This window comes from Triturus cristatus, chromosome 11 (genome assembly GCF_964204655.1).
Source record: "Triturus cristatus chromosome 11, aTriCri1.1, whole genome shotgun sequence".
NCBI classification, from domain to species: domain Eukaryota; kingdom Metazoa; phylum Chordata; class Amphibia; order Caudata; family Salamandridae; genus Triturus; species Triturus cristatus.
Window position 1 is genome coordinate 169021144 of NC_140594.1, and position 17924 is coordinate 169039067.

At 41.1% G+C, this 17924-nt stretch overlaps 1 protein-coding gene across 3 annotated transcripts in view; it reads right to left on the reverse strand.

Annotated features, from left to right (window-relative positions):
• Positions 1 to 17924, reverse strand: part of LOC146783837 (P2X purinoceptor 7-like) — a 580759-nt gene that overhangs the window by 403147 nt on the left and 159688 nt on the right. For all 3 annotated transcript variants that reach the window (XM_085635364.1, XM_085635362.1, XM_085635363.1), the window contains one exon: positions 4257 to 4389. In XM_085635364.1, the coding sequence (XP_085491490.1) occupies positions 4257 to 4262 (6 nt within the window). In that variant the 5' untranslated portion in view covers positions 4263 to 4389. The remainder of the gene's footprint in view (positions 1 to 4256; positions 4390 to 17924) is intronic.

Below are 17924 nucleotides of genomic sequence, written 5' to 3' on the forward strand. Positions count from 1 at the left end.
GCGTGTGTGGTTGTGGTTGTGTGTGTGGTTATGTGTGTGGTTGTGGGTGTGGTTGTGTGGTTGGGTGTGGTTGTGTGTGGTTGTGGGTGTGGTTGTGTGGGTGTGGTTGGGTGTGTGGTTGGGTGTGTGGTTGTGTGTGTGTGGTTGTGTGTGTGGTTGTGTGTGTGGTTGTTTGTGGTCGTGTGTGTGGTTGTGTGTGTGGTTGTGTGTGGCTGTGTGTATGGTTGTGGTTGTGTGTGTGTGGTTGTGTGTGTGGTTGTGTGTGTGGTTGTGTGTGTGGTTGTGGATGTGGTTGGTTGTGGTTGGGTGTGTGTGGTTGTGGGTGTGGTTGTGTGTGTGTAGTTGTTTGTGTGGTTGTGTGTGGTTGTGTGTGTGGGATTGTGTGTGGGATTGTGTGTGGGGTTGTGTGTGTGTGGTTGTATGTGTGTGGTTGTGTGTGTGGTTGTGTGGTTGTTGTGTGTGGTTGTGGGTGTGGTTGTGTGGGGGTGTGGTTGTGTGTGTGTGTGTGGTTGTGTGTGTGTGTGTGTGTGTGGTTGTGTGTGTGGTTGTGTGGTTGTGCATGTGGTTGTGGTTGTGTGTGTGGTTGTGGTTGTGTGTGTGACAGTAATACTAAAAGCATCTCAAAATAAAGGAACACAAACATGAGTCTGTGGAAAGAGAAAGCACGTAAGTCAAACGGGCGCAGCAAAGCATTAATACAACAACATGTTCTTTGATGTTCTTTGAACGAGAACATCAAAGGTTGTGTGTGTGTGGTTGTGTGTGTGTTTGTGTGTGTGTGGTTGTGTGTGTGGTTGTGTGTGTGGTTGTGTGTGTGGTTGTGGTTGTGTGTTTGTGTGTGGTTGTGTGTGTGGTTGTGTGGGTGTGTGTGGTTGTGTGTGTGCTTGGGGTTGTGTGTGTGGGGTTGTGTGTGTGGTTGTGTGTTTGTGTGTGTGGTTGTGTTTGTGTGTGTTTGTGTGTGGTTGTGTGTGTGTGGTTGTATGTGTCCTTGGGGTTGTGTGTGTGTATGGTTTTGTGTGGTTGTGGTTGTGTGTGTGGTTGTGTGTGTGGTTGTGGTTGTGTATGTGGTTGTGTTTGTGGTTGTGTGTGTGGTTGTGTGTGTGTGGTTGTGTGTGTGTGGTTATGGTTGTGTGTGTTGTGTGTGACTGTGTGTGTGGTTGTGTGTGTGGTTGTGTGAGTGTGGTTGTGTGTGGTTGTGTGTATGGTTGTGGGTGTGTGTGTGTGGTTGTGTGTGTGGTTGTGGTTGTGTGTGTGGTTGTGGTTGTGTGTGTGGTTGTGGTTGTGTGTGGGTGTGGTTGTGGGTGTGTGTGTGGTTGTATGTGTCCTTGGGGTTGTGTGTGTGTGTGTGGTTGTGGTTGTGTGTAGTTGTGTGTGTGGTTGTGTGTTGTTGTGTTTGTGGTTGTGTGTGTGGTTGTGTGTGTGTGTGGCTATGGTTGTGTGTGTTGTGTGTGTGACTGTGTGTGTGTGGTTGTGTGTGGTTGTGTGTGTGTGTGGTTGTGTGTATGGTTGTGTGTGTGTGGTTGTGTGTGTGTGGATGTGTGTGTGGTTGTGTGTGTGGTTGTGTGTGTGGTTGTGTATGTGGTTGTGTATGTGTGGTTGTGTGTGTGGTTGTGTGCATGGTTGTGTGTGTGGTTGTGTGTGTGGTTGTGTGTGTGTGGTTGTGGTTGTGTGTGTGTGGTTGTGTGTGTGGTTGTGGGTGTGGTTGTGTGTGGTTGTGGTTGTGTGTGTGTGGTTGTGGTTGTATGGGTGTGGTTGTGTGTGGTTGGGTGTGTGGTTGTGTGGTTGTGTGTGCGGTTGTGGTTGTGTGTGTGGTTGTTTTTGTGTGTGTGGTTGTGTGTGGTTGTGTGTGTGGTTGTGTGTGTGGTTGTGTGTGTGGTTGTGTGTGTGTGGTTGTGTGTTTGGTTGTGTGTGTGTGGTTGTGTGTTTGGTTGTGTGTGTGGTTGTGTGTGTTGTGTGTGTGGTTGTGTGTGTGTGTGGTTGTGTGTGTGTGGTTGTGTGTGGTTGTGTGTGTGGTTTTGTGTGTGGTTGTGTATGTGGTTGTGTGTGTGATTGTGTGTGTGGTTGTGTGTGTTGTGTGTGTGTGGTTGTGTGTGTGTGGTTGTGTGCGTGTGTGGTTGTGTGTGTGTGTGGTTGTGGTTGTGTGTGTGTGTGGTTGTGTGGTTGTGTGCATGTGTGTGGTTGTGTGTGTGGTTGTGGGTGTGGTTGTGGTTGTGTGGTTGGGTGTGGTTGTGGTTGTGTGTGGTTGTGGGTGTGGTTGTGTGGGTGTGGTTGTGTGTGGTTGGGTGTGTGGTTGTGTGTGTGTTTTGTTGTGTGTATCGTTGTGTGTGTGGTTGTTTGTGGTCGTGTGTATGGTTGTGTGTGTGGTTGTGTGTGGCTGTGTGTATGGTTGTGGTTGTGTGTGTGGTTGTGTGTGTGGTTGTGTGTGTGGTTGTGTGTGTGGTTGTGTGTGTGATTGTGTGTGTGTGGTTGTGTGTGTGGTTGTGTGTGTGGTTGGGTATGGTTGTGTGTGTGGTTGTGGGTGTGGCTGTGTGTGTGGTTGTTTGTGTGGTTGTGTGTGTGTGGTTGTGTGTGTGGTTGTATGTGGTTGTGTGTGGTTGTGTGTGTGGTTGTATGTGGTTGTGTGTGTGATTGTGTGTGTGGTTGAGGTTGTGTGTTTGTGGTTGTGTGTGTGGTTGTGGTTGTGTGTGTGTGCTGTTGTGTGTGTGGTCATGGGTGTGGTTGTGTGGTTGTGTGTGGTTGTGGTTGTGTGTGTAGTTGTGTGTCTGTGGTTGTGTGTGTGTGCTTGTGTGTGTGATTGTGGGTGTGGTTGGGTGTGGTTGGGTGTGGTTGTGGTTGGGTGTGCGTGTGTGGTTGTGGGTGTGTGTGTGTAGTTGTTTGTGTGGTTGTGTGTGTGGTTATGGTTGTGTGTGTGGGATTGTGTGTGTGGTTGTATGTGTGTGGTTGTGTGGTTGTTGTGTGTGGTTGTGGTTGTGTGTGGGTTTGGTTGTGTGTGTGTGTGTGGTTGTGTGTGTGTGTGGTTGTGTGTGTGGTTGTGTGGTTGCGCATGTGGTTGTGGTTGTGTGTGTGGTTGTGGTTGTGTGTGTGACAGTAATACTAAAAGCATCTCAAAATAAAGGAACACAAACATGAGTCTGTGGAAAGAGAAAGCACGTAAGTCAAACGGGCGCAGCAAAGCATTAATACAACAACATGTTCTTTGATGTTCTTTGAACGAGAACATCAAAGGGGCGCCGCGAAAGTGATCGCGGGTGAAAGTGATCGCGGGCGCTTAATGAGCATGATGAGGTTTGCCATATGGTGCCTCTGCTCCTAAGCGCGCGCCCACGCACATGCTCTGTAGCTCTAGGCTGGCCATGGTAGCATTTTTTGAGCCCTCACAAAAAGTCTCGCCAGACCAGCGCATGCGCTGAGTCAGACGAGACCTAAAAAGAACAATTGATGGACAGAATGCAGAACAAAGTTATACATTCACCCCAGTACAGAGATCAGGGCCTAAATCCACCGTTTTTTTGCTCACCATGCCATTACAGTTTGGACCCAGCCATATGCAAATCAGTCTTGACCCTGTGCCCAATGTGATTCAAGCTAGCCTGGCTGATGAAGGGTGTTACCCAGAAACCGGCCCCAGGATGCTTGTTTCCGGTTGAGGAAAGACCTGGCTTGGCAGTTCGGACTGGACTGTTCCCATGAGGCACAGGGTCAAGACTGATTTGCAAACAGCTGGTTCTGACGTGAGGTGGCGAAGTGAGCTAAAGAATGATGATGGATTCAACCCAGATCTGTGACTGGGGGTGAGTGTCTGAAAAGTTTCAGCGTTCTGTCCATCATCTCTTTGTGTTTGCTTTGTTCGCCCTAAGTTGGCAGGGTATGCCCAGACGTGGATCCCTAGCCCACTTTGCTACTGGATTCAAGCTAGCCTGGCTGATGAAGGGTGTTACCCAGAAACCGGTCCCAGGATGCTTGTTTCCGGGTCAGGAAAGACCTGGCTTGGCAGTTTGGGCTGGACTGTTCCCAAGAGGCACAGGGTCAAGACTAGCTGGTTCTGACCTGAGGTGGCCAAGTGAGCTAAAGAATGATGATGGATTCAACCCAGATCTGTGACTGGGGGTGAGTGTCTGAAAAGTTTCAGCGTTCTGTCCATCATCTCCTTGTGTTTGCTTTGCCTTCCACTTGGTACATTAGTTCAAAGCCTTGTGGCTAGGGTGCATTACAAATACCACACAAACACAGCGAATTCTTTTCGGATCACGGCATACCTGCATAGGCAGCGTGTACTCTGCGGTGTCCCAGATTCTGCTATCAGCCTCTGCAACGCCTTTAACCTTCGTGTGGACTGAACTTATAACGGAATACTGTTTCTGATATTTTTTGCCGGTCAGCAATACAATGCTAGAGGTGGAGGAAAAAACAGGAAAAAGATTATTTATCACATAATGTGAGGAAAACAGACCATGCAGTTGTCAATGTATTAGAGGTCTGCACACAAAGTCTTAGTAACCTGTGGTAGTTAGCAGAGATCTGGCCAAGCTTCATAAGGAAGCAACAGACCTTAGGCCTTGTTTGGGGTTTGCTGGTGGTAAAGTGTCCTTTTTAGGGTGACTATGTCTTTACAGGTTAATGGTAACAATTTAATTCACACAAATACTGGAGGCAGGGGCTTTCTATTGCAGAACAGTGGCAGCCAATACAGTAATGGCTCAGATTTTGGGTCCATGTGCTTTGCCTCCCCAAACGCGCCCCCCAAGATATTGTATTTCCCTATGCAAATTATCCTGAACAATTATTTACACTGCATGTTTGCATTCACAAAGTAAGTTTTCGATTTCTGTGATGTGACTGTTGTGGGAGATGGATACCCGGACTGGCTGCAAGGATGCAGTCAAGTATATGAGCAAATGGCACAGGGGCAGGGACACAGGGGCAGAGGCGGTGGGACAAGGGCACAACAGACATTGATGCAAGGGCTGTGGACACAGGAACACAAATGTAAGGCAGGAGGGCACAAAATCAGGGAGACAAATACAGGTTCTGAGGCACTCATGAGAGCACCCACACCTCAAACGAATGCAGAAACACAAATTATTGAGACAGACATTATGACACAACACAGGCATGTGCAAGAGAAGGCTATTCCCCAGCTCTAACCACCAACACACTATGCACTAGTGGAGTTTGAAGTTTTTGTCATGACCTTGGCCTATGTCTTCCAAAAACCAGAGAACCTGATTCACAACAGAACTTTCTTCTGAAGTTAAAGCCTCTGGCACTGGTTGATTTGGACATGGCCTTACTATGCGGTCCAAGGCCTTCAACTTAAAAAGCTCCCTAAAGAGATAAAATATATCTTTTTTGCATAAAAAGACTTGGTTTATTTTATAAAGTAAAGATGTCAATAATGTTAAAAGTTTAAATTTTAAAGACAATATAATGCCATACAAATGGATCCAATGTACGTACACGTTACTTACCCTACCAAACAATAACTCAACAATATATACCTACACAACACACAGTTTCAACCTCTAATAAATTATAATAAATGAGTGATAATCTAAATCCTAATACACAATATATTTCTAAACTAGACAGAACACAAGTCTATTTGAAAATCGTTCTTTAAATGTGACAACATACATCAATAGCAAACAATAATGGCAGAACAATTGCACTTATGCAACCCTTACAAATTGTGTTGGGGAGTTTCACATTTAGGGTATGCTGCGCCTAATGCACATCTGTCGAAATATGTTTCAGCAGTTCAAACAATAATGCAGAAGGCGGCCTTCTTCAGGGAAAAAAGCTGCTTGAAAAGTATTGTATATCAGCCTGCCCACAGAACATAAAATAATATTGGATCAATACTTGCAGTGGAATACTGAAGGCTCATCCTAAGTGATCTGGACAGATCGTATAAATGCAATGAGCATCAGGTGGGTCAGAGGGGCTGGGAACGACTTGAACTTGAAGGGAGATAGCCCATAACACCTGAAAAAACGTGTTTGTTTTGAAGAGAGTGCATGTTTTATTAGAAATGACATGAGTCCTGAGACGCGCGAGCACGCGAAACAAGATGGCCGCCGCATAGCGAGCTCCGGCGCTTTTTCGCCCGTTTTTCGTTAAAAAACGACGATTCCCATCAACTTTGCGACGCAAATGAGGTCGCTTGGCTTGTAGGGTCCATACCTGTGGAATGCTTTCTTGGGGATTTGGACGGTGTTGGAGGCGTTTCTCGGTATCCAGCCTCTGCTTCCAGCTCTACCTTCAGGTATTCCCAGCTTTGTCTGTCAGGGGGCGGAGCAATCCTTCAGGAAAGGGCCTGGCTTGGGCCTAGCCACTCCCATAGCCCATTATAGCTGCTGCACCAGCTCTAATAAGGATTATCTCACTGCTGCAGTATTTTTTCTTTCATTTTCTTGCTTTTTTGCTATTATTTTTGCCATTTCTTTTTTTTTTAATTATTATTATTCTACTTTTGATATTAAAACAACATGGATAATAAAAATATTCATCCTAAAAGAAAGCAGCAGGTTTCACCTCCGCCAATTAAATCAAAGGCGGTAGAGTCAGCAGATCCTTCATTATCCTTAATTTTAGAGGAAATTCAAGCACTTTGTGTCAACACAGATTCTATTGCCTCAGAGATTAAAAATGTTCGAAAGGAAATGGCGAGTCTGTCAATGAAAATCTCTGATAATGCAATTAAAATACAAGATAATAAGGCTAAGCTTGAGACTTTCACTCCACTTGTAGCGAAAATATCACCTTTGTCTACCCGACTTCTAGATATGGAAAATCGTAACAGACAATACAACTTACGCCTTTTTAATTTTCCAGAGGATGTGGAGGGTGGCAACTGCAGATTGTATTTGGAAAATCTGATTCGTGGCCTTCTACAAATTAAATTTCCAGAAAAATTTGAGATTGACAAGGCCCATAGAATTCCTTCACATCGCAATCCTCAACATACCAAACCTCGTAAAATGATTTTCAAAGTCCTCAGGCATCATCATTTGGTTTTGATTCGAAAGGCAGCACAAGAGATTCCTTCCTTGATGGTCAATGGGAATAAAATTTTTATTCATCAAGACTTTGCTAAGGAAACAGTCTCAATTCGCAAGGAATTTACTGCTCTTCGTCCTCAACTGCGAAGTCTTGGGTTCAAATATGGTCTTTTTGACCCTTCAACAATGCGTATCTGGAAGGACAATCTTTCAAAATCTTTTCAGCGTCCTGATGACTTGCGTCAGTTTTTCAATCAGCGTTCACAGCATTCCATGGATACTCATGACTCTAATACTTGATTATAACTAATTTACGTATTTTCTGACAGATGAATGGTTTATTACTACATTGGGCATCAACGGCGTGGTCATACTTGTATAGCGTATGTGCGTTTCATCCTTGATATTTTTGTACCCTGTTTGTCGTTCTCTCCCTTTTAAAAAAATTTCCTGTCCTTTTACTAGTTCTGGAGCTACTATTTTCTCTTATTATTGTTATTTTTCTTTTCTTTTTCTCCTCTTCTTGATTTTTTTTTCTTTCTCTCTTCATTATGGCTAATATCCACAATATTAAAGTTGTTTCACTAAATGTTAAAGGTTTACATCATCCAGTTAAGCGTACAAAAATGTTAGATTATTTAGGTAGTTGTAAGGCAGATATTTGTTTTGTTCAAGAGACTCATATAGATGACAAAATCTTAAATTATATGAAGAAGAAATGGGTAGATAACTATTGTTTCATCACCTGCTATTGGTAAAAAAAATGGTGTGGCTATTTTCGTTGGAAAGAAATTGCATTGCCAAGTCTTAAGTAAAATTTCGGATGCGGATGGAAGATATATTATAGCTAAAATTAAAATTCATGATTCAGTCATATTTTTACTCAATGTTTATGGTCCTACTGCAGATGACCCTCTTTTTTGGTCTAATATTACCACTGAGGTTCTAAAGTTGGGTAAAGTTCCTTTAGTTGTTGGAGGTGACTTTAATGTTATTGCTGACCCATTATTGGATAGAATATCTAGTACTAAATTTCACCCTCCTAAGGTTTTTCATGCTTTTAAATCATTTATTCATACCAGCAAGTTAGTTGACATTTGGCGTTTGCATTTTCCTACAGAAAATGTTTTAAATTTTTCTCTAATCCACATAATTCGCATTCTAGAATTGATTATTTCTTAATCTCCACACAACTAGTCCAATCTGTAAAGACTCCTAAGATTGGTAATATTGACGTCTCAGATCATGCCTTGATTTCTTTTGTTCTGAATTTAACTTCAGCTTTTACAAACCAAACTAGATGGCGTATGAATACTGGAATTGTTCTTAATGAACATAATGAGCCTAAAATCTTAAATGCCATTCAAGATTATTTTTTACTCAACCCTGAAGGATCCACTTCTATGGTCAATAGATGGGACGCCTTTAAAGCTTACATTAGGGGTGTAACTATTTCTATTATGGCCTACGAAAATAAAACATTCAATGCACATATCAGAAGTTTGGAAAAACAAATTGCGAAATTTGAAAGGCTTTTTATTTCGTCAAATGATCCCCAATTCAAAGTCAAGCTACAAAAACTTCGATATGAATTTAACTCAATCCTTAGTACTAGAGCTGGCATCCAAATGTCTAATTCTAAGGCTAAATTCCGTTTTAATGCCAACAGATCTGGGAAACTTTTAGCTAATTATTTACGTAGAAAAAAAGATAGAACGCAAATTACCTCAATTCATGGCCCTAATGGTAAAATTGCAATATCTCATAATGATATTGTTAAAGAATTTTTGGATTTTTACTCTACTTTATATAATAAGCCTGATATTCATGATCCCTCCTTACTGGACTCTTTTTTAAATACATGTGATTTGCCCAAAATTTCACAATCGGATAGGCTTGGGCTAGATTTACCCATTACTACAGATGAAATTTTAACTGCCATTAAATCAATTAAAAAAAATAAGTCCCCTGGCCCAGATGGTATCCCAGCTGAGTTTTATAAAGAGTTCCAGTCCCAACTTCTGCCTTATTTATTTCAACTTTTTACTTTTTTTGGTTCTTCAGGAACTATCTCAGGTTCTTTTACTGATGCTTTAATTATTGTACTTCCCAAACCAGATAAAGACCCCACTCTTGTTTCAAATTATCGTCCTATTTCTTTAATTAATCAAGACTGTAAATTGTATGCTAAAATACTTGCTTCTAGATTGGCCCCTGTATTAGATTCTATTATACATCTTGATCAATCCGGTTTTATGAAGAATAGATACTCTACAAATAACACAAGAACCTTATTACACGTTATTGAACAGAGTTCCACTTTAATATCCCCCGCAGGAATTTTGGCTTTGGATGCAGAGAAAGCTTTCGATAAAATCCATTGGCAATTTTTATTTCAAACCTTATTATCATTTAATTTTGTTACTTCGTTTATTCGCATGATTTCTGCTCTGTATTATGCCCCTACTGCTCGTTTATTTATCAATGGCCAAGTGTCTAGTCAGTTTTCACTTTTTAGAGGCACAAGACAAGGATGTCCCCTCTCTCCACTTTTATTTCTCATTGGAATTGAACCTTTCCTTACTCATATAAGAAAATGTGTTAATATTAAAGGTATTAAGATTTATTTATTTTTCTTTCTGTCCTCATTTGCCCAGTCCTTATGTGTGAAGAAAGAAAACCGCCAACCACCATTTTGTGCTATCTTGTCCTACCCACCTAGAAGCCATTAGTGTGATTTGGACAATTGCACAAGAAAAAGCGGAAAACAAATTGTCGGAAGAAGGAGAGAGCAACACACAAAAAAGGGCGGCCTTTAAGAACTCCATCTAGGCATATTTCAGCCTGTTTGGACCAGAAAGTCGGAGAAGACCCTTGTTCTAGATCCATGGAGTAGGGAAACTGGCATAATCATAGGACCGGGAAAAAAAAACCAAAAAAAAAAAACCCGGAAAACCTACTTCCACTGTATCAAATAATCCCAGAAAGCAGTTTTCTTATTTTTTATACTGCAGGGTCTAGCCAGATCTACTTTAGAAACTTCATATAGGGACGATAACCATCCCATATATGTTGGAGGAGCTGTATCCACCCAGAATCTGCAGATCTGTCTCCTAGCCATTAAAATTGCAAAAAACAGGAAGGATCTAGCAGGCCCTAGAATATTTTCATCAATCCCAAAGATGATCAAGGGGAGAGTACTGCTAAGAGTGATGTTTAGAATAGAGGATAGTGCTTCCATCACCTCTTCCCAAAAGCGACCAATAACTGGGCACTCTTTAAACATGTGCACGTCCGAGGCCTCTACTAGGTCGCATTTATTGCATTTTTTCCCATGTTGGAATTTGGCTAACTTTTGAGGGGACAGATATGCGCGATGTAATGTAAAAAGGTGTTTTCGCCTCAGCCAGGCTGGCTTCACAATTTTATACAGGAGACTAAATGAGTTTAGCCACAACTGCTGGCACTGTTCGCCAACATTACTACCCCATAACACCTCAGGGAGATTGGAGTCGTCGTCTATCTCCTCCAAGATCGCCCAATACCAACAAGCGACTTCCTTTCCCCCCCCTGGCCTTGTCACCAAAAGATTTTCTAAATTGCTGTAAATCCCCAGGGGGACTCCCTTTCTTATCAAAGCCTGCGCCCAGCTATTCAACTGCATATACTTGAAGACAGATAATCCTGGCCCGACTTTCTCCCGCAAAGCCTCCCAAGGTATCATTGACCCACCTACCGTCAGCTCTCCCCAGTTTATAATTCCGGCTTCCTTGATTGGACCTACCAACCTGTCTTTAAGACACAAGGGAGTGCCTGGCGAATCCCACATGGGTGCTAAGTTAGAATAGTAGCACAACCCTATCCTATTTCTGATTGTGGACCAACTTCTAGCCAACGATTGAAGAATTTTTAATTTTATTTTTTTAAAGATTTTCTGGTCTCCAAACTTAAAAAGAAAGCAGTCAGATGGAAGATCGGACCCCTCCAACATAGCTTGGAACATCCTTCCTCTAAGGTTATCCACTGGTGTTTTTAGGAGCATTCTCGAGTAAGATAATTGGAATGCCCAAGCATAATATTGGATGTCTGGAGACATTAAGCCTCCTTTCTCTCTCCTTCTCCTCAACTTTTTCCAAGCCAATCTTGTGGCTCCGTTCTTCCAAATAAAAGAATTAAATCCTTGTTGACATTTAAGTAATTGTTTGGTATCAAAGGTCATAGGGATAGAGTTAAACAAAAAGGTATATTTAGGTAGGATAGACATTTTTAAAAGGTTTGTCCTCCCAAAGATAGATAACGGGAGATTATTCCATGCCTTTAGTTGTTTCTGGCATTCTTTATGTACTCGCTCGAGATTATGAGTGGTGATATTACTTATGTCTTGAGTTATTCTTATACCAAGATACTGCATGGAGGACACAACCTCTACCTGAGTATTGGGGGAATTCCGGGCCATGATCTCTGTTTTCTCTGAGTTTATGTTATATCCAGAGATTTTTCCAAACTCCTCAGCCTTCCTAATCACTGAGGGAAGAGCCAGATCTAAATTTGAAGTCATTATGAGGATATCATCGGCATACAGGGCAACCCGCCTTTCCCACCCTCCGAAGCTAAATGATGGTATGGTAGCCTCCTCTCTAAGAATCTGTGCAAAGGGTTCAATGTAGAGGTTAAAAAGGAGGGGGGATAGCGGGCATCCCTGCCTTGTACCTCTCGAAATTTCAAAAGGCTCTGTTAGGAAACTGTTTACATTGAGCCTTGCCGTAGGGGCCTTATACATTAGTGAAATCATACGGCAGAAATTTTCGGGCAGATTAAATTTCTTCATTACTGCAGCCAGATAGGGCCAATTTACCCTATCGAAGGCCTTGGTCGCATCTAGCGTAAAAGCAGCCAGAGGCAGAGAAAAAGTGGTCGCAATATCGATCGCCCCCACCAGATCTTGTGTAAGATCAGCTAAGTGTCTACCCTTTATAAAGCCCTTTTTATCTTCATGAACCAGATGGCTTATCACCTTCCCCAACCTAGATGTCATAATAGCGGAAAAGATTTTATAATCGCTGTTGAGGAGCGAAATCGGGCGATATGACCCACATTCCTTTGGATCTTTCCCAGGTCTAGGTATTAAGACCACTGTGGCATCATTCCAAGACTTTGGGGGATCTCGGCCCTCCAAAAGAATGTTATTAAAAACAGAGGCCAAAACCGGGGTGATCTCTTCTATAAGGGCCCTATAGAGTTCCCCTGGTAACCCATCAGGGCCTGCTGCCTTCCCCCGCTTTACGTCCCCCAAAGCCTTCCTAATCTCTTCAAAGGAAATCTCTTTCTCCAACATCCTGCTATGCTCTGGGGATAACTTTGGCAAGGAAATTTGGTCCAACCAGGCCTCCCTCCCTGCCCTGTCTTCCCGAATATCTTCCCTATAGATTTCCTGAAAAAAATCTCGGAAGGCCCCACCTATTTCATCCTTTGTGGTTCGGGGAGCAAATTCCCCCTCCACCTTGATCTCTCTGATGTAATTTCGAGCTTGGTCAGATTTGGTTTTCCAGGCGAGAATTTTTCCAGCCGCCTCACCAAACTCAAAATGAGAGATTTTACTCGCCTCCCACCTTCTAGCGACCCTAGCTTGTAATAGGTTTTCTATTTGCGACTTTAGCTCTCTACATCTTTCGAAGTCTGCACCTGATCTAGTTTGGGGGTCCAGGGTTCTTTCGATAGTCTTCATTTCCCCCTCCAAGTTATCAATGCATTCCCTATATTTCTTTCTTCTATAAGAGGCTCTGTTTGTAATTCTTCCCCTCCAAAAGGCTTTTAAAGCATCCCACATAATATGTATATCAGTAGAGTCTATATTTGCCTCCAAGAAGTGATGGGACTCTGATCGTAGAAAGTTAACCTCCTCGTTTTCTAAGAGGATGGTACGATCAAACGACCAAGAAGTATACCTATGTATAAACTCAAGTTTCAATACAAACAAGATGGCCGAATGCTCGGAAAGGTGTGAGCGGAGATAGAAAATGTCTATCAATAGATCTTTCAAACTATAGCTAAATAGAGCATAGTCTATCCTAGACACATGTTTATACTTAAAGTTTCAAAAAGAGACCCCCAGTTGATCCCCCACCCTTTCCCTCCAAAAGTCTGCAAGCCCCAGTTGTGACATAGCTATCAAGAGATCCTGTCTAGATTTTGATAAGACACAGGCTCTAGAATTAGCAGACTTATCCAGATTCGGGTTTAAGACAATATTAAAATCGCCCATCCAGATAACTGGGTCGTGGAAAGCCAATAGATTATCTCGAATGCTGTTTAAATAGGAGGGATCATCCTGGTTAGGACCGTAATACCCGACCAAAATAAGAGAAAGGCCGTCCAGCATTGCCCTTACAATAAGCCACCTACCGCTCCCATCCTCCCTATACTCCATGATTTGTACCTTTGCTTGTTTTTTAAAGATGAAGAGCACCCCCCTAATGTTAGCTGATTGATCTGTGCAAATAAATTTGTCTACCCATTCTTCCTTTTTCAAGATCTCTGTTATTTCACCCTTAAGGAGGTGTGACTCCTGGATGACTATGACCTGTGCAGGGGAGTCCCTCAAATATTGGAAAATCTTTGCTCTCCTACTCCCAGTACGCAAGCCGTTGACATTCCAAGATAGAAATTTTAGCTGTGTCATTTCGTCAAGCAGTTGTCTCCCCCCCTTACCTTTTTCAAATTCCCTACAACCATATTGTCATAGCTTTCTCGACCATTTTTAGGGCATGAACAAAAGATGCTGATCGAGGTACTAGGCCATTGACAATAAAATTTCTTTTGGGCTTGAACATTTGAGGTTTATTTTTCTTTTCACCCTTACCACCCTGTGCAAAACCCTCCCCCCCCCGGAAAACCCTACCCAACCTACACTGGACAGATGGATTGCCAGTTTTGCGTCCTCTTCCTCCTCCCCCCTCCTTTCCCCTCCCCCTCCTCTCCCACCACACCCAAAAACTGCAAAATGAGTCATGCATCACTACATACTCTTAATTGATAAAAGCCATTATTCACTCTTATCCCTTCATTTCTGTTCGCTCTTATTCGTAACCTTACTAACCCTTAATTTTCTTATCCCCATTACAATACATTTAGTACTGGTTAAATTTATGACCTACTAGGGGTTTTACTACAGGGGGAAACCCATTTTTTTTTTTATATTCTTTCTCCCTCTATTTCCCCCCCCCCTTTTTCTCCTCCTCTCTCTTTTTTTTTTCCCTTCGTCCCCTTCCTTTCTTTTTTCTTTTTTTTTTTTCCTTTTCCCCTTTTCCTCTTCATTCCTTTCCTGGAGGAATCTTTAATGTCTCCAGCATTTCGTCCGCCTCAAGAGGAGATCTAATATTGTACATTTTATTCTTAAACATCACACGCAGAAAAGCAGGGAATTAAGGTATTAAGATTAAGGATGTTAATATCAAAACCTTAGCTTATGCTGATGATGTGCTGTTATTTATTATTGATCCTATATCCTCAATGCCTTCCTTATTAGAAATTACTCCATGGTTTCTGGTTATAAACTTAACATTAATAAAACTGAATTTTTCCCCTTAAACATCTTTTGTACTCCTGATTTGTTACCCATGACCGATATTATTTGGCAAAAAGATAAATTAAAATATCTTGGGATTTTATTTTCGTCCTCCATAAAAGCAACATTAACATTAAATAGTAACTTTATTCTGAATTATATCAAAGATAAAACGTCTAAATGGTCTTCACTTCACCTCTCTTGGTGGGGTAGAATGGACTCTATTAAAATGACTATTGCTCCTAAAAACTTTTATACACTTGCTATGATTCCTATTCACTTTCCATTACAATTCTATAAAGATATTGATAGACTTCTCTCCAAATTTCTCTGGAACAATAAATCAACTCGTATTGGTTATAAAAAATTAAAAATACCCAAATGCAATGCTGGATTTGGCTTGCCTGACTTTTTTCTCTATCACAAAGCATTTATACTGAAACAAAGTTCAATATGGTTTACTCCTTCCTCTTTAAATAACCATCCTACTTGGCTTCATATAGAGCATTCTCTTGTGGATCCTTTTCCATTGACCACCTTGCTAACAATGTCTAACAGGTCAACATATTTGCAAAAATCGGTTATTATCAAATCCACTAAACTCATTTTTAATGACCTGGATTCCAATTTTCTATCCCCTATGGTCTATACTGAAGATTTGTCATTATGGCATAGTAATGTTATTAAACTGAATAGAAATGTTAATTTTTGGAATTCTTGGATTAAAGCTGGTATCTTTTATCTTAAAGATATTTATTTCGACAATGTTTTTATTTCTTTTGAAGCTTTACAAACAAAATTTAGTTTACCTCAACCTGATTTTATTAAATTTGAGTCTTTATGTAATTCAATTTTAGATTCCTTCCCTCATGGTATTCCGTTTAATGTTGAAGCAGATTTAGCAATATATATTCGAACTATCTCTACGTCATCACATACTGTTTCTATTTTATATAAAAAATTATACAATTCTATAGGAAACAATTTAAATATAATTTCAACATTTTGGAATGCTGAGCTTTTTTTTTTTTTTGTGGAAAATATTTTTATTGAATTTATGCAAACATAAAGCAACATACATTGGCATGGAGTCCAGCAGTATAACAACCCATCGAGTGTGCAACAAGGTTACCAAGGCATCCTCCAAAAACACTGGCACCCCTGCGGCATCACATGATAATAACGTCTTCCATCCGAATGCTGAGCTTTGACTCTCTTTGTCCAACGATACTTGGAAGATTATTTGGCTTAATAGTTTTTCAGGCTGGCTGCCTGTTTCGCTTTACCAAACCAATTCTTATATTTTATTCAATTGTTTATGGACCCCAGTACGTTTATTTCGTGCTAAACTGCTGCAAGACGACATTTGTTGGCATTGTAAATTACTTCCTGGATCATTACAACATATGCTTTTTGATTGTTCATTAATTTTTAAATTTTGGTCTGATGTTTGGGATATTGTACAAAAAATATTTCATATCCATGATGTTATTTCTTACAAAATGTTAATATGTAAATCTGTTGGTCTTTTGCATAACTTAACTGAATTAGAAGGTAAACTGTTTAATTTCTTAATATCAGCCGCTTTAAAATCCATTACTTTTTGCTGGAAGGATATTTCGGCATTATCAGTTCATGCTTGGTGGTCATGGGTCATTTTTACAAGAAGAGGTGCTCAATTATCCCTGAATGGGATTAATCATAACTCTAATTTGTTTCGCTCTTTTTGGTTACCTATAGATGTATATTTATCTCTATAATTGTATATTTATACTTGATATATCGTTTTACAGACATTATACTTAAATTCTTATATGATGAACGTAGCTCTATTTTCTAATAGTTGACATTGTAATTATTCATGGCTCCCTCCCTTCCCTTCCTTTTTCGTTTATCTTCCCTCCTTTAATTGATTATTTATACATCTTTACCTATTGTAATTTATTATTGCTTGTGAAAATCTCTTATTTCATATAGGTATTTTCGCTTATGGACAATTTTTTCTGTATTGTATGTATATGTTCATTATTATGAAAATTCAATAAAACATTTTGAACTCAGAAATGACATGAGCCCTGTTGAAGGACTTCACTAAGTGCTTGAGTTCCAAGCTTGTGAGCGAATCATTTATGTTCTATCAACAAATTATTCAGGCAAGAAAGCACATCATGCTTCAACATAAACAGACTTGGTGCAAAGATTCAAAAAAGAGCTCATGTCAACCTCATCCTTGTGGGATTTATATCCAGAGAATTGAGAGTAGCCTCTAATCTACACTACGGGTCCTGGGGTAGCCAAAATCTAGATGAAGAGTAACATAAAATATCACTCACAAAAGGTGACATTTTGATGCACTTGGGCATCGGTCAGAATGACCTGCCTGTAATGTAACCCTCTCTGTTAGAAGATTATTAGCAAAGATGGGAGGAAGTGGAGACAAAGCCTCTCTCACGCGTCTCTTTGTCAAACAACATGTATAGCTTTAAGAACAATGCATGCTTTGTAACCACAGCGATCTAAGGCGACTGTCGAGCCACATTGGGTCCTATACGAACGATCCAGTTGAAAAAACATCAGACACCTGGAAACCGCCTTTCCTAAGACCACAGCACAAAGGCATCACATCTGGTCCATTCAGCTGGATTCAATGTCTTTTAGAATCTGGCTATGTGCCAAAGCTCTTTGGCTGAACTCTCCCCCAAATCTGGCTTACCACAAAGAAGTTGTGTGTTTGCCAAAATCCTGTCACTAGTAATCTCAGTCAGGTCCGTGCATATCCGAAGGGGTACTGCGTTCTGTTGAGTAATTAATCATTTTAGAAAAGTGTTTGACTCAGTATTTACTAAGGCAATGAGGTGTCATGTGAGCTCTTTGCCTGGACAAGGTTGTAGAACTATCATGAATCTTAACGATATAAGCAACTCACCTTACTTACATGGATAAATTACATCACATGCCCTGTCATGACATGTATGAGATACAAAGTGCCATAGGCTGCTTAGGACATAGGGCTTATACATGTGTTGCTCAAATACAGGAAGAGTTTTACCTATAATGTGCCTTTAAAGGGATGTCCTTTTTATGGCCACAGTAAATGAGTAGAGAACCAGCTCTACGTGGCCAAGTCCTTCGGCGGAGAGACTCCAGGTGTCCACAGTTAGGACACTTGGACACATGAGACACTCAGAGCCCAGCAATCCATGCCCGCCAAAGGAAGGCAGACACATCCTCTCAGAGTAAATACAACCATCACTCAAGACCCAAGACAAATCTTACCATCTTAGGTGTCACTGGCACTTCAAAGGAGGGTGATCATTGCTGCTTCTTACGTGAAATGTATGATCTCCTACAGTGTCCTA